At 37.6% G+C, this 17,984-nt stretch overlaps 1 protein-coding gene and 1 non-coding gene across 2 annotated transcripts; both read right to left on the bottom strand.

The window, feature by feature from the left end:
* Positions 1-14,798: 14,798 nt before the first annotated feature.
* On the bottom strand, positions 14,799-15,554 carry LOC130870766 (keratin-associated protein 24-1-like). Its single transcript, XM_057763554.1, has one exon. The coding sequence runs from the start codon at positions 15,543-15,545 to the stop codon at positions 14,799-14,801; it is 747 nt and encodes a 248-aa protein (XP_057619537.1). The 5' UTR covers positions 15,546-15,554.
* Positions 15,555-17,443: 1,889 nt separating this feature from the next.
* LOC130872283 (U6 spliceosomal RNA) lies at positions 17,444-17,551 on the bottom strand. The gene has a single exon (XR_009056897.1). It is a non-coding gene; the product is annotated as a U6 spliceosomal RNA (small nuclear RNA).
* Positions 17,552-17,984: the final 433 nt, after the last annotated feature.

Raw genomic sequence — 17,984 nt, 5'->3', positions numbered from 1 at the left:
TTTGCAAATGGACAGAGTTCTTAAATCTTGCCCCTTTCCTAGGACTAGGAAATTATTAGAGAGGTCTTGACTCTTCTGCCACTGATGACATCAAGCAGGACCTGTGACTCTTCTTAGTGTAACCTGAGCAGACATCATCAGTAAAGTAGGGCAGCCTCTCTTTGGTCAAATGCATGGTTTATAAATGCTTGCTAGCACTATTTTAATTCATCAAGTGCAAAGACTAGGATACATGTGAAGACAGGGAGGAAGACAGAGCTGATAAAAATAATGTATTGAACTTTCCAGCTAGTTTTAGTATAATCTTGGCATTTTCTACCACGGCGAGTTAGACAGATAGCTCAGTGATTAAAAGCATTTGTCTTTGCAGAAGAGCTGAGCTCAGTTCTCCATACCCACATGGTGGCTCACAGCTCCTCTGACCTTAGAGGGAACCAAGCACAGATATGACACACATACATACACCTAGGAAAAACACTCATACACATAAAATGAGATCAATATATATAAAATATTTTTAATCACAGTATTCCAAACTCAGGCTTCTTCACTAGAATTCTGAAGCATTCTTTAACAGAGATACTTAGAGTGAAAGCAGAACACTGGTTAATATTAAGCAAGGAATGTTTGGTTGGTGAGATGGCTTTACAGATAATGACACTTGTTAATAAGCCCAGAGTAAGTAGAGCAAACCATTTCAGGTAAGTTTCCCATTAACCTGTATGTGCTTTCTCTCTTTGTCTCTGTCTCTGTCTGTCATTCAGATTCATATACACAAAATCAAAATAAATACAACAATAATGTAATAAAAATGGGAAAGAAATACAAATAAGGATGAAATATGCTTGAGTGTTTCAACTTTAAGATTGAATGCTTACTAATAGTTAGTATAGAAAAAACCCTGTGTGTTATTTGTCTCTGCTCTTGGATAGCAAAATGCAGGCCTAGTGGAGTGATGCATTCCTGCAATTACAGCTCTTAACAATTTCATAACTATCCTGAGTTATATAGAAAAACTGTATTAAATTAATAGAAAGAATGAAAACCTTGTTTAAAATTTCACTCACAAAAGTAGACCCTTGATAAATACGGAACAATGTTAAATGAATCAAACCAATGGAATAGCATTCTGTATTTAAAAAAAAAAAAACAACAAAAGAAATGTAAGTAAATTTTTATGCATTAAGATATGTGTGAGATGTTTAGTATTTTAGACCCCTTCATATTGCAAAAGTTGACCTTTCTCTGTATTATAGCTATAAAACTAAACCGACATGAAGACTATAAACGTGTTTTCTCATTACCCAGGGTGACCAGTTTTATACTGCTGGAGACAGACAAAACTTTGTAGACAGTGCCTCTGTCTTCTCTTGCAGGCACTCTAATGCAATGCATGTGTGCAGTAAACATTTGTTCACCGAGAAGGGGAATCTGAGAAAACAAAGATCCAGCAATAGATGAAAGCTAGGCTTTGAATTACCAAGGCAAACGTGTTGAAAGCAAATATTTTTTTCCCCAAGTTCCAGACACACGGAAAACAAGCGATTTGGCAGGCCATGCATAATTTGTCAAGTGGAGTCGCCCCGCATTGCAACTTTCCTCACCTCTCTGCCTCTAATGACACCTGGTCCTCCATTGTGAAATTACTCCTTCCAGTCATTATGGAATAATCCTAAATAAATCATATTTACTTAATAGAATTATTTTAAGATGATTTGTCATTATTAACTTCTGTATCCTGAAATGAAAAATTAAAAGCACCCATCCTCAAAAGGGACCAAGATCCCTGGAAAGAGTCTTGGATAATCATTTCCAAAATTTCTGACTCATAAGTCAAGCCACATCTGTGATTTCCTGGAGCTGGAGTTTCGCCTCCATCATTAGGGCCAGGAAGCTAAGGGTTTCTAGGCTTGAAGGCCTTTGAGCTGCTTTCCTAAAGTGTAATCTGCTCCTGAAACCTTTTTTTTTGTTTTAGGCACCCATTCTTAGACTTTGTGCACACACATAAGGTGAAAATCATTGCTAAATTTAAGTGACACTAGAGAATTCATTCACTCAATGCCTATGATGAAGTTCTTGGAGTAGAAGATTATACACAGAATTTTGAGATGCCAGAAAGCAAACCAGTCAGTCAGTGCAAACATGGTTTAGTTGAGTAAAATAGGCAATTCTTGGCACTCTGTGACTACTGAATGTGTTTAATAAAATCAGAGGGATGGAAGACGAGGTATATTCCCAAATTAAATCTTGGGTTTCCCTTGGGTGTTGGAGCAGGTTGACGGCATCCACAGCATTTCACAGTGATGCAGAAGATTTAGTACAATTCATAACAACTCTCAGGATGTAATACTTTTCCATAATGGTGCCCAAATTCCTATTTATAATTCTGAAATCAAACTCAAAAAACATGATAAAAGGTCACATCCTCAAGAACTGAACACAATTTGACCTAGCGTTTTAATCATCTGTGACTGAATGTGACAAGACACTCTCCAGCTGTTTTTGACTTTTTGTTCCGTTGGCTTCTCTGAAGTTTTCAGGCTAGGGCTGTTGAATCCTCTTGTCATGGGACAGGTGATGATGCTTCCAGGACATTAAGGAACAAAAGTAGTCCAAAAATAAATTAATGTCCCTGACTTTTTTTTCCTTTTCTTTCTATTTCTGGCACTGATCCTTTCCCCATAACTTACCATTTTCTCATAAATAGACAAAATCACCTTATTTTCCAAAGACTTCAATGTAATCCTTATTCTTCTCCAACCATGTTACTATGGATGATTTTGAAGAATGTAAGATGTATCTGTCTTCTGTAGTCTTCCTAGTGTATACTACAGAACTGACAGAAGATTACTTGCTGCTTGCCTCAATGACAAATTTTCATACATGTATTTGGTGAATATGTTCACATATTCACCTACACTAACAGATGTAATAATATTAGTCATAGTAGTTCATCTGCTATGACAAAACTGACAAGATATTGTTAAGAAGGAGGAATTATTATTTATAGTTCTGAAGTATGGCCTATCAAAGATGAAGGTACTGGTAGAATTAGTATCTGATTTTCATGTCCTGATTGCAAACCTCTGATATCTTGTGAGGGTCAAAGCAGACTCCTTAATACTTGTTACTAATTCCATACAAGACAGCCCCTTATTGTGTTATATTTATCTCCATAGCCCTCTACCCTTTAATAGCATCATCTTGGGTGTTGAAATTTCATAGCAAGTCTGCAGAAATAATTCAATATATTTGTTTCTGAAGTTAATAGCACAGCCATCTCTTTCCTACAGAGAAGCGCCTGTCTTTAAGAGTAGACATTTTTATAGAATAAGCAAACAGTTTATTTTGCTTATGTCATCTTATTTTTCAGTTACTTTGAACTTGTTAAGGAAAGAGGATATTTTACTTTGGGCCAACAAATTCAGACAAGTTACTGTAAGAACAAATGTTTCAGCTGGGCGTGGTGGTGCAAGCCTTTAATCCCAGGACTTGGGAGGCAGAGATAGGCTGATGTTTGAAGCCAGCCTGGTCTACAGTGGGAATTCCAGGACAGCTAGGGCTACACAGAGACCCAGACCCCCCCCCCCCAAAAGAACAAATGTTTCAGGAATTGTAGAGAAATGCAGGGGAAGTTATAACATGGGAGCTGTACTAGCTGATGGTTTATGCCATACTTCCCTGAGTTGCTGCCTAAATTTTTTGTTTGTTTGCTTATTTTTAGCAATGGACTAACCTTGCTTTTGAAATATGGTGCTTTTCATTGAAATGATACTATCATTTATCAACAAGGGATTATCATGATGAATGTCCTAAAACTCACCCAAGAATTTCTATACAGACACAGTGATGGAGAGGTGATCTATAGCATGGGTCTTTGAAGCGTTATAAAGAAAAAGAAAAAAAATATGAAAAAAAATCTTGTCTCTATGAGCAATACTGTTATATGTGCTTATGATTTCCCAGTTAAAGTAGAAAATTAACAAGAAGTATGTGGCATACAGTGAAGGACATGAAGCTATGTTTTCTTCATTTTAAACCTGTCATTCTGGAATAGGCTTTGGCAAGTTTTGGCTAAGACTCTGAAAACTGCCTTTCTTCTCTGCCAGTGCCTTTCTGCGAAATTCTATCAACGGGGGCCTTGAAGGTATCAAGGGAATAGGCAGCACAGATGGGGCCAGATGCTCCTTTGACATTTTGTTCTTTTCATGTAAGCAGAAGAGGTGGAAAATTATATCCCCTTGCCTTATATTGAATTATCATTCTCCAGAGTTGTTTAGCAATTCGAATTTACACAGACATTGGTGCAACTGAAGAACAGTTCCCCAAGTTGTTTCTTCTTAGTCCATAAAAGCCTGAAGCATTTAAAAACAATCGACCAAAGTCATTCTATGATTTCCTGCCTGCACCTTTGATCCGTTTGCACTCTGGCGCCTGGCTACCGTGAACTTCCTCTTCACTGCGTGCCTCGGGTTTCTAAGAATGAGGAGCCGCTTGTGGGGCCTTTCTTTGTGTTTTCTTTTTTATTTTATCACTTAGAAATAAGTAGCCACTATCTCTAGAACTCCCCACCCCTTGGCTCCGGAAAGACTATATAACTTCATAATCTTTCTCAAACACTGTTGAGAATGGTCCGGATCCGAACACAACCCAAATCTAGTTAGCAAACTGCTGGTGAAGCAGCATCGGGAAGTTTTATTCTAGTCTTTTAATGGTGTAATAAGTTACAGAGATTAAATGGTTGTCGTTAGCGAGTACCTTATTATTACCTTATTATGGCGTTTAGTGTTTTCGGTTATGAAATCAGATCCTCAGACAGGGGCTTGTGTCTAGGGAAGCACTTTAACGATACTGCCTCGGGGCCCAGGCAGGTTTTTACTACTGTACTTATGCACTTGCGCTTTATAAGCGGGTGGAGTCTCTAAGTTGAAATGTTTGCTATTTGCAGCTTCTTCAGGAAATTAGCTCCTGCAGGAACTGCAGATAATAATGTTTCTCATGGCACTTCCTTTGTTTGTCTAGCCCTGAAACACAAATACAAAGCAGCCCAAGTGCCATGTCTTAAGGAAGTATGTAAGTTAGGAATATGGCTTCCATTGCACCTATTGGCAGTTGAATAATGAAGGTGTAACCGAACTAAATGCGTCACTCACAATTTAATAGTTTATTTGCGACATGAAATTAAAATGTGCCTGTATCATTAAAAGACATTGGCTAGGCTTGGGTGTATACTGATAAGCACTTAGGGGAAAGAGGAACACGCAGAAGGAGGCATAGTTAAACACTATAAATAATTTTCACACATGTTGTGCCAGAACGAGAAAATCCTCATATTGCAGAGGCTTACATGCTCATTCCGTTCAGCTTCCTAGTTTTAGTGGCAGAGAGCTGAGACTTACAGAGGAAATTTGTCGCACTCTTGGCCTCACAACTCTTTAATGAAAAAACAGAGCTAGAGAATGGTCTCTTCACCCCAAGTCGGGTCACCCTGCTATCAGGTGTTGCCCTCGTTGTCACCGGCCAGTCGTTTAACTTGGCTCAGTGAGTAGCCCTACAACCTCCACACCCCACAAATGTGTCTGTCTCTCAGGTCACTCACCACCAGCACATTTTTTTTTTTATCATTTACACAGAAAATGTTCACTTGAACCCATTTAGCAGTTTCCCTTCTCAGGATGCAGAGGGCATGAAACTCTCCTTGAGATCAGATTCCCACCCTTGTTTTGATGGAGACTATAAAGCCTCTCTGCCTTTAGTAGCCCACATAGATCAGGTTGCCCCAGTGTTTCTAAAAGTTCTTGCACAGATATTATTGACACATTTCCATATGTAGAGTTATAAAACTTGGGAAATGGGTGTTGGTTTCCTGAAGTGTTGCTCAGTAGTCAGCAAAAGCAACAGAGCATCTCACTTCAGGACTCAATTTGATTAAGAGATGATGCAAACCTACATTGAAATAGACAGAATAACATTGAACCTTGAGTTTAGCCTGGAGAAGAAAGATATGAGCTGCTTTTGTAGCTGGTGAATACTTCATCACATAAACTCATTGTTTCTCTGTGTACTTCTGGAAAATGTTCTGCTCAGTGACTGTCAGTATAACTTGCCCTCCCACCGAAGGGCCTGATTGAAGCCTTCCTCTCCTGGGCTTTGAATTAAGGTGAATAAGGGACTCTTTTTGCCAATGAATCTCTTCTTACTTTGGAATGAACAAGGACTGTTTCCATGAGGTGTATAAAGATTTCTGTCCAACAGAGCTGTCACATCAGTCACTAGTATGCTTGAGCTTCAGGTTATGTTTCTATTAATAATGTTCTGTATTTTGTCTGAAAGCAACAAGAAATGTAGATGCTCTTTGCCTCAGGCTAATTGCAGCTATACTAAAATCTTTTGCACCTATATGTTAAGAGATACAAACAAGAAAGGGAAAAAGTGCTCTGATGAGGTCTGCTTTAATTTTCAAGAACTTCATCCATGGAGATACAATATACTTGGTTATTCTAACAAAGTATTAAAAAGATAATTTAAAAAGAGATAAATATTTTCTCCTGAGCAATATAACTAGGCCTTCCAGATACATACATAGGCTTAAGAATCACGATTATAGAATAAAAGGGGTTGCCACCCCCATGTGTGTGTATATCTATAAGCACATGGACACATACTCAGTTATACACAGTGTTAGCATACTCATTACTCTAATGCGGTACCATGATAATATCCTCAAAATATATTAATGAGTTTATAGGAGATAGAATTCTGAGTGTTAGATGTGGCCCATCATAGCAAAGAGGTCGCAGGGAAGGATAACATTTATTAGTTTAGCATTGATGGCCTCTTTAATTTTATGTTGGTTTAATTTAACTTTAGTATTCAGGATGTAAGTCTTCAAATTAATGCTTCGTGCATAGGGACAAGAAGTGTTTCTGGAAGATAATCTTTGTCCCTTACTTTTTGGCTCTTCCTCCTTTTAATCTTGTCATTTTGCTTCTATTAGTTCTCACTCTTTAACCTTTGGCCCACTTACTTCTCCCCTTTGTAGGAGGAAGGCCCGCTGGTTTGTCCCAGCCCACCAGCTAGCTTAGCCTCGAAATAACCACACAGAAACTGTATTAATTAAATCACTGCTTGGCCCATTCACTCTAGCCTCTTATTGGCTAACTCTTATATTAATTTAATCCATTTTTATTAATTTGTGTATGTCCACATGGCAGTGGCTTACTGGCAAAGATTCTAACCAGTGTCTGTCTCAGGTGGAGGATCCATGGCTTCTCCCTGCCTCCACCCTTCTTTCTCTCAACATTCAGTTCTGTCCTCTCTGCCTACCTAAGTTCTACCCTATCAGCAGGACAAGGCAGTTTCTTTATTCATTAATGGAAATCATAGCACACAAAGAGGACTCCCATATCACCCCTTCTTACCTCTCTCACTACTTTCACAAGATCCTTCTAGCTGGTGGCAATAATATATACCCTGTGTTCCAAAGTGGAAAGTATAGACTCTGTTATTTCAAGTTCAAGTTCTTCCTTTGATAACCTGTATTTGTTGATTTCTGTCATCAATTTATATCAAATATACACAGGATTAGATGCCTGTTTTCTATTTTACGGTTTTACAAAGTTATCTTTAAAAGCAATTTGACTGTAGTCTGAATCCATATTTTAAATGTTTTTCATTCATAAATATTACTCCCATTTGACTCTTCCATGCATTTGTTCCTCTTTTCTCTACTTACTGTAGGGTGTAAATTCTCATGGCTTGGTACCTTAGGAGAAATTCTTTGCCTAGAAAGAAAGATTGCATGCACCAACACTGCTTTTGGTTTGTTTGTGTGTTTTGTTTTCTTTTCTTACCTTTAATTTTCTTTCTTTTTTTTTCTTTTTGGTTTTTTGAGACAGGGTTTCTCTGTGTAACATCCTAGCTATCTTGTCCCGTAACTTGCTCTTGTAGATGAGGCTGTCCTCCAATTCGCGGAGATCTGCCTGCTTCTACCTCCCAAGTGCTGGAATTGAAGGCATGTGCCACTGCCGGCAGGCTCAATTTTCCTTCTTAAAGGCATCATCAGACAAATAAATGGCACAATCTGGTTTTGGAGGACGTATTGGACATATTATTTTATTCTCACTTACTTCGTGTACTTGTTTCATCATCTATTTCCTTTTATAACATTAGACTAAAAAAATAAGGTCATGTTTACATTGTGGGACTATTTCCCAATTTCATGTTCAATTCACTTTGCATGTGTGATAAGCATAACAGGAAAAAAGTGTAAGAATGAAGTGTTCATGTGTGATTTACTATATACAATGAACTCGTTTTATACTGAGCACATTTTGGTTGTATTTTATAGAACTTATCTTCATGAACTTGTTATTTTTGAGTGCTCAGAATCTTCCCTTAAAACTTTCTTCTTCTTCTTCTTCTTCTTCTTCTTCTTCTTCTTCTTCTTCTTCTTCTTCTTCTTCTTCTTCTTCTTCTTCCTCCTCCTCCTCCTCCTCCTCCTCCTCCTCCTCCTTCTTCTTCTTCTTCTTCTTCTCCTTCTTCTTCTTCTAGTTATTATTATTACTATTATTATTATTTTATTACTTAAATATATCAATCCAAATTCCCACTTCCTCCCCTCCTCCTACTTCCCTCCCACTCCCTCCATACACCCTCCCTCCTACCCCTCTCCAATCTTAAGAGAGGGCAAGGCACCCTGCCCTGTGGGAAGTCCAAGGCCCTCCCCACTATATCCAGGTTGAACAAGGTATACATCCAAAGAGAATAGGATCCCAAAAAGCCAGTACATGCAGTAGAGACAAATCCCAGTGCCATTGTCATTGGTCCCTCAGTCTGCCCCAACTGTCTGACAAACTTTCTATTTATATTTACTTTGGAATGTAAAGACCTTGCAGGTTTAGAGTATGTCATTGTTTTCATTATTGAAGAATGTCGGTTTGCAGACGTGTATTAAAGGAAATGATTTCAAAATATAAAATTCAATAGCTTTGCCAGAGATATTCTATCATACTCCCAATGACAGCATTGGGACTGCCTCTTAGGCAATGTGTATGTGATGAATAAAAGGTGCTCAATTATCCTCACATGTATCTGTCATAAAATTTGGTTCACTTCTGTGGAGCTGGTCTGAATACAGGGTTTGAGAAAATCCGTCAGTGTTCAGGAAAATATAATCTTTTGTATGAAACATAACAGTAGAAAAATCCTACATAGTGGACTGGAACAAAAGGAATGGGGATTGTGGTTCTAGCTTCCCAACTAACTGAGTAACTACTGTTCTCATCACACTCCCTATAGAACCAAAGCTGTTAACTTTACTGAGTTTTCTCAACAGACAGAAAACTCAGTTAGTTAGTGGTTCATAAACTACATGATTGAATTCTTAGGAAACCCTCAGTTCATAAAGCTCACGTACTCTGTAAGAGGGTTAAGTGGCAGTTTGACTTGTGTAAGCATTAATGTGTTGATTTAGAATTAATACTCGAGATCAAATATGATCTCTTTGCCCTACAATATGTGAACAAAGAAGCACTTTTCATATTTCTCATCTTTCAGTTGACAAGAAATGCTTGACGTTATTCATACTGCACACAATTCTTTCTAAACATGACAGAGGTCCCCTGTGTTACCCAACATGAGAGAAATTCATTGAAATAAAGATGTCTAGCCCTTAAAAATCAGCGGGCAAAGATACATAGTAACAAGATAGAACAAACTCTTTATTAGCATTTATAAACTTTCCATTCTCAGTGGTTACATTCTAGATGATAGTCTACTGTCCAAACTTGCAATTCTGACACATTTATTATTTGCACCAGCATTATTCCTTGATAGGAAGAATTTTGTACTTAAAGTAATATTCTTACCCCAAAAAATCATTGTAGATTTATGATCTCTATTTCTCAAAAAATATAATTGACATAAGTATACTTTCACTCTCTAATTTAATATAGAATCTCACTATTTAACCAGGTTGCCTTTAAACCCTCATCTCAGGGCAGAGACAAGACATATACCATTATGTTTGTATTTCCCATGCTATAAAAAGGCACAGCAAATGATTTTTTAATGTATTCTATGCTTAGATAAAATTCACCTTCACCTTGGCAAATCTCAATGAATTATTGCATATTGGGATTTTCTAGAAGGCATTGCACTGTAGATAACGGGGACCTATTTCCCTTTGGTATTTAATATTATCATTAAAAGTATGGCATAGAGTGCTGGTGATTCCATATTCTCTCCATTCAGGGGAGCAATAACTTTATTTCTCAATACTATTTTCCATTGTTTTTAAATTATAATGACATTCTTTCTTACTGAATCTTCAACCCTTATTTTTGAAATTCTCCCCAAGGCTGACAAGTCTTTACTTTTGTTGCATGTTAGTAGGTTTTAATTTGTATGTTATACTATATTAATTAGATGAAATATATATTATAGAGAGGAATGTTTATTTATGTGGTATAAATATGTCACAACATACATTGTTATTGCTCTTCATTTTTATTGTGAAGTTTACCTTTTATTTATTTATTTATTTATTTATTTTATTTTATTTTTTGAGACAGGGTTTCTCTGTGGCTTTTTGGTTCCTGTCCTGGAACTAGCTCTTATAGACCAGGCTGGCCTCGAACTCACAGAGATCCGCCTGCCTCTGCCTCCCGAGTGCTGGGATTAAAGGCGTGTGCCACCACCGCCCAGCTGAAGTTTACCTTTTACCATAATAACTTATACTGCTGTAAACCACTGATTTTAATTATAAAATGCTTATATGTTACGACTTGATTATACTTTAGTTGACAATTTCTCATAGATTGATTTATCTATGAGAAATAGATTTATCTATTTCTTCTTACGTGATTTTTTAATGAAATAGGTTGGAGTTTTGTCTTACTTGGCAGTGTCTGGAGACTTGCAGAGGGCAGGAAAGAATAGAACAGTCCTACTTTACCTAGGGGATTAAACTCCAGGACTTCCAGGGGATGCCTGGAACTTCAGGAAACACCAGATACTGTATTTAGTATATATTTTCTTACAGCTGTGTATTAATGTCAAAATTTAATTTATAAATTAAATTAATAAATTTAACTTGCAAATCATTGATATCATTAATACATAACTACAAGAACAGACACTAAGAATATTCTTCCATCGCTCTTGTGTTTCAGGAATGCTAAGTTCTGCAATGCTCTGATAGTCTGACAATCAAGGTGGCTCCTGACTAAGGTCACTGAACCACACAGATTTGTCAGGCAGTGAGATAACTGACATCCCAAGTAGAACAGAGTGACAGTTTATTTCATTACTCATATTGTTGTTCAACATAAAGTTTATCAGTTGCTTCTTTCTGGAATTTCCATATTGAATTCATGGACTTCAGATGACTGCAGGCAAGTCTACAGAAAAGAAAGCAATGAATTTTGGAAACCATTGTACTGGAAGGATCTAAGTCAAAGTACTGTAACTTTTAGGAGGATTTCAAATTTGGAATTGCAGATTCTTGAGTAAAATTTAGGTTAACAACTGTGCTTTTTGCATGTAATTAAAAAATAGAGCCTGCGTTATGACTGGATAGACTGTATAATCGGAAACACCCTCCATGGTACTACTACTAAAACCCGAATAGCAAAGTGATGTAGGCATAGGATTGTCCTCTGCGGTAGACTTTCCCAGGAGACCCTTCAAGATGTGTTTATCAACACTCATATCAACATTCAGTTGGTGCCTTTCAAGTCCTTCTACCCTCATAGACTCTGTTGATCTCCACTCCTACCTGCTGGTTGTAAAATTATATCTGTAAGTTAACATATTAGCAACTTATTTATGTTCAACAAAGAGATGCTAGCAAGAATATCTTATTTTATAATGAAAAATTACTAATGAAATCTACCAGACTAGACAGTTTACACGTAATTTGTATTTTTTTTATTAATTATCTATTCACATTATTTGCCTGTTTCTCATCAAGACATTTGTGCTTTTTTACCATGTAGCTATTATATAGTTAGGGAAGTAAATTTGTGGAGCACATGCAATGTATTTTATCTTAGGGATTTGTTTGTATTATTTTTTTCAGTTATTTCAGTTTATTAATAGAGATTTGTTTTGGGCTTACTGTTTACAGAAAACTTAGGTGGTAAGCACAATGTTCTCACATGCTCCATCACCTCCCTTTATTTCTCATTTTAAAATGATATCTTCCATTATTAGGCACTTTTAGTTTTATCAAGGTCATCTTTATAAATCTTGTATAATTAGCTTATTTTTTATTGAAGAGAACTTTTCTTATCCATAATCTTTTCTCTAATGTCCTATATTTTCTCTCTGTTCTTCACACTGGTGATATATTTTTGCACCCCTCCTCTAGTCAAACACAGTGCTACTTGGGTTCACATCAATTTGCCACTTCACCTTCCTTTATTCATTCTAGAGTCCTTAAAGCCCTGTCCCTTAAATATTCAGACATCACTCCAAGGCCAGTTCTTTTAGAAAGTGCTCTGCCATTTTTCCAGTTAAAAATGATCTGTTTCTCCTTTGAAAGTTGTCTTTTGGTAAATGGTTGAGATAGTACTATGTTTGTTTCATCTGAACCATTCTTCAGAATAGTCAGTCCCCTTAAATCTTCATGACCTCAAAGAATCCTGTTTAATGTCTCAAAGAATAGGTTTGCCTTCAGAATTTGCAGAGAAAGAATACGTATTTGGTCACGATACTGAGCACTCAGCTAAAGCACACAAAACTGTTTTCAAGTACTTGAACACCTATGCTGTGTTAAAAGAATGAAGTGAGTCTTATTATAGTCCTTGTTTGGTTCCTAAGGATAATAACTTTTTGTAACTTATGATAAAATTCTTTGAAAATTCAAGACATGCACATGAATGAGGAAAATCACCTCCCAATATATTCAAGCAAAATCAAGACATTAATACTCTGAAGCCTGCACTACACACAGTAGGCATGCACTGACTGTTAAAATGCTAACCCCTGTGTACAGTTTGAAAGTTTTAATTTTGGACATTGTGGTAGATTGAATGAAAATAACCCCTAGACTCCTAGGGGACTGGTACCACTGGAAGGTGCAGCCCTGTTGGAGTAGGTGTGGAATTGTTAGAAGAAGTGTGTCACTGGGGATGAGCATAGTGGTCATTGTTACTTCCTGATGCCTGCAGATCCAGATGTAGAACTCTCAGCTACTTCTCCAACACCATGTCTGTCTGTGCACTGCCATGCTTCCCACCTTGATGGCAATGGTGTTAAATGTTTTCCTTTATAAAATTGACATGATCACGATGTTTTTGCACAAAAACCCCAACTAAGACAGATGTTAACTATTTTTGAAGTGGTACAAGTAATAGTCAAAGCCTTTCAGGCCAGGCAAGGACTCTACCTTAGAATTTTACCCCTAGCCATAATACACTGGCTGTCAGTACTCTTGATCTTCCTAAACATTCCAGTCTCCTGTTGCATTCACCTCCACAAAACATCTCCCTTTAAACACGTTTCAGCATTTACTTAAAGAAAGGCTTAGACTATTGATCATAGTATTTTTACCACCTAAATAGAAAGTTTTATTTTCATTTTCTGAGGTTTATAAGCCTAAAACTACTTTTCAAAAGATTCCATATTTAATTACTGAGCTTCTCAATAGTACCTATATTTTATTGTCATATGCAGTCTATATAGAAATAAGTACTTTTTATTGAATTGATTGATAAACATTCCTACAAAATTTCTTTATTTGAAAATTTAAACACAGACATTACAAAATGAATAAATTGAATGTTTTAGAAAGAAAACAAAACAAAAACAAAATACCTGGATTTCATAGTCAACCTGTTTTACAATTTTAACTTAGATTATAAACCAATTCTAAAAAAGCAAACCAAAACAACCCCCCCCCAAACTAGAAACCAGCAGTTGTATGCATACTGTGCTCAATAATGGCCAAACATCAGCGAATGTGTCATGAACAATAAGGAAAGACATGGTTTCCAGATAGAAAAGTGTTTATTAAGCAAGAGTCAAGGCATTTTCTAGAATTAGAATGTCATAATTCAACAGAGCAGGATTACAGAAGAATACAGAACATAGATAAATTCTGGGAGTCATAGACAATCTGCAATAGTATTTTTTTCTTTGTTTTGTCATATAATTTCTGTATTTTAGTCACTTCTGAGGGTTTCTTCCAAGTGTCCAGACCAAAGGCCAACTGTCAATCAACCCTGGGCTCTGTGTCTTCTTTGAAAGAGTAAATTGCTGAGGTTTTCTCTTTAGTCGCTATGCTTGTTAATATTTGCTTATCCTTACAATCAGTCAGGATGGAAAGGAAGAAATAGCTCCATTCAGAATGTTTAAGGCAATTTTATTTCTCCCTTCTCTGGCAAGATGCTCATCAGGCAGTTAAAACAAAATAAACAAACAAAAAAAGCAAACAATTGGAAAAAGCTGTTGAAATCAGCCATCAAACCAAGATAGAAGATTACCACAGTGGCAGGCAAGTGACAACCAGAGTAAAAAAGTTGATAATTGTCCTTCATGTGGAGTCTCTTCAGTAAATCCATTCTAGTGAGTTTTAAAGCTAACACTACCATCATAATCAGACTTTTATACAGGGAGCACTAACCAAAGACAAACTACTGAGTGGTGAACCAGGTCTAAGGTTACACTTGAGGCCATTGCAACAACCTTCTAGAGATAAATAAATCAATTTAGCAGAATAATAGAGACCTTAGAACCGGGTAGAATTTGCTTCATCAGCCTATCCAGAACTCTCGTACAAGCTGTTAAGTCGATCAGTAGCAATTCAGAGGTCTTCTATTGCTGCATAAATATCTCAAAGGTGGAAATGCACTATGTATGTAGCTCAGAGACTGAAAATTTCTACATAAGTAGCCCCGTGATGGGAAGCTTGAAGGCCCATAATTTGAATACTGGCAATATCTCATTAAGTTATTTGGGGGTTGGTAGCTATTGGTAATGTAACAAGATGGGGAGAAGCCATTGGTGATGAATCCAAAATTTCCATAGCTTCTATATCCACTGTTGCCCAGACCACAGTGACGTACCATTTGGAGATTCGTAGGGAAGGAATTAAATTGCCCTATGAAGCAGGAGCCATATTGAGGAGTTTGGCAGGCTTTAGATGCAAGTCGAGTAGCTGTGGTACAATTGGATACATACCCTTTGGTCCCGGTACAGGGACTGCAGCTGGGTCTGGATCTGATGTTGGTAGTTTCGCAGGCACTCACAACTTGATTTGCAGATGGGGAATTGCAAGGCACACAGGAGTCCGAGGGATCACCAGCAGGAGAGCAAGTCTTGGGCTCCTGGCTGGGAGCTTCGAGGCAAGGTGCTTCACAGTAGGAGTCCTGGCAATGATCCAGAAGCCAGAGATTGCCTTGGCAGCTGCTGGGTACGTAATGTCTGAAGGCCGGGTTTACATCATCGGAGCAGATGGTGATGGAAGGTGTCACGGGGATGTAGCAGTGGTTTCTATGGGAGGTAGCTCTGCAAAGTCCAGGATAGCCCAGAAGAGACATGGAGACTGAATGCACGCAAGAAGCAGTTGTGTCGGTATGGCCTGGCTGCAGTTGGAGGACTCTTTATATCTTCCCTGGTGACTGCTAGGGACATCTCCAGACTCTTCCTTCTCTCGGTCTGACACAATAACACAGATCGTCTCATTACTGCATTGTTTAGCTACAGCTGCTCGTGTCTTCAGGCTCATACAAAAATAAGTTTGTTTTGAGTCTTCAAAGTACCTGTAATCACTACTCTGTGGTCAACTTCTGTAGACCATAGCTTTAGTGAATAGTGATTTTAGTGTTGCTAGGAAACTCTCATATGCCGAGATTAACAAGAGTTCATGTCTCTACAGGATTCTACAGCATAGTTATTAAAGGGTTAACAAGGTTTCAATAAAGCAAGGGCCTATATTTTTCTACTCTTTGACTCTGAAAAAAATGCTTCAGGATCTGATCACACATTCTTCAAAGGTGAATGGCTTGGCTATCTCAACACTGTCACTTGAAAAAGAAGAGGTCTATCTATTAAATGAATCATTTTCCCCAAATATGTGTTATGTACATTTTCCACAAATATGTGTTATGTGTTAGGCCAGCCCCTGATGACAGCATCTCTGCTGATGTGTTTGGAGAATTCCTTATATGAGACTCACAGTAATCCTGGTGACATTTGGTGACCTATTATTCCAGACTAAAAATGAAGTGGTTCTCATGGGTCAGTGGTTGCTAAGCAACTGAAGCTTCCGTGAAATCCCCTTCTTAAACAGTTTCTACCCCATGTACTATCAAAGAAATCCAGTTTGTCAATATTGTAGTTTCTTAATTGACTAAGATTATGCAACATGTGCCCTTTGCGCATGCTGTAGAACCTCTTTGCCATGAGATATAGAACATTTTCCAGCAAATGGGATTTGCTTGTCCTTTACTTCTTTTGAACACTGATTTTAGTGTAGCTCTGAACCAAAGTTATATGTGGTCTGTGGTGACAAAATGGAATGGCCATGTTGAAAGGTTTCATTTGAATAATCTGTGGGGTTGCTACAAGGCACTACACATAGTAAATAGTGTGCTCTACTCCTTTGAGGTAAGACTACAGGAATTCTTAAGATTTTAATTTAAACTTAAGAACCAGCAGTTTGTCCTCAAAAATGAAAATCTATGCTTCAGACTTACAGACTCCATTAAATTAAAAAGAGCAACATGTGTATTAATAAATTACAACATTACAACATGCAAAAAACTACAACATGTGTAAGAATGATGCATTCAGTCCGCGAGCAGTGCCGACTTCAGGGAAGGTAAGCAAGGACAGGGACAGGAGCTAAAAGACATTTTGTATCCAGGATGTATTTGTCACTATTTTATGCCTCTCCCCTAGGTTTTTAAAATTGCACTTCAATGTCAACCTAGAGACATTCTGTAAACAATTTTACGAGTTGTTATTAATGCCTCTCTAGTGTCTATTACAGAACACAGTAGTGGACAACTCTCCTTCAACATGTTGCTTTTCCTGCTAGAACTGCTTTCATGTGAAAAGAGTTACATCAGTTAGCTGTGGAAACCTCTAGGATATTGTGCAGATTATTTCAGACCTCAAGCAGAAAGAAAATAGGAGGAATTAGATGCATAGGGCAATTGATGCTGAAATTTCCACTGCGGATGAGTCCTGGTCTTGTAGCGTTCAGGTTCTAACGTCATTCAATCTCTCTATCATTCTGCCACTCCTTTCAGCATTTCACATTATTTTTAACTTTGGCCCCTGTCCTGGAACTTGTTCTCTAGATCAGGCTGGACTCAAACTCATAGGGAGCCACCTGCCTCTGCCTCCCAGTGCTGGGATTAATGTCATGTGCCACCATTACCTGGCATTTTAAAAATTGTTTACACACACACACACGCACGCACGCACACACACACACAATGAGTTGTTCTCGGGATATGTGTATTATCTTCATGTAGGGGTCATGCTAATCTTCAATGTTTCATTCTAATTTTCGTCTACGTGCTGCTGAAGTGAACGCTAGTATCTCACTTTAGGCTTCTTTGTAACAGGCTCAAGGGAGACAAAAAGAACAAAATGAGCTGTGAAGACAACATGTTCTGTCTCTATCATAGCACTGAATAAAAAAGTATTTTAAATTGATATTATTCATAAAAGCAGAAGTTCAGAAATACAACATAGAATGTCGTGCTACATAAGAAGTGTTCAAAGCCTGGGGCTTTATGATGCATCTGAATTTCTTTGGATGTGGTAGCACAAATAGTGAAATGCTCCCCAAAGCAGTGCTCACTCAGCTTCTCATTGCCTTCTGGGTTTTCTCTCCTCCTCAGAATGTCATATTTATACACTAAGCTCTCCCTGTCTTCATTCTTTTCACTGCTTCATGAATTCTTCCCTTTACAAACTGTTTTGTCTCTCAGTCTCCATCTTTGAGCAGATATCAGAGTCCTAGA

The sequence above is a fragment of the Chionomys nivalis genome, chromosome 3 (genome assembly GCF_950005125.1).
Source record: "Chionomys nivalis chromosome 3, mChiNiv1.1, whole genome shotgun sequence".
In the NCBI taxonomy this organism is placed as follows: domain Eukaryota; kingdom Metazoa; phylum Chordata; class Mammalia; order Rodentia; family Cricetidae; genus Chionomys; species Chionomys nivalis.
The sequence above is the reverse complement of the archived record's forward strand: the minus strand, read 5'-3'. Positions and strand labels throughout refer to the sequence as shown.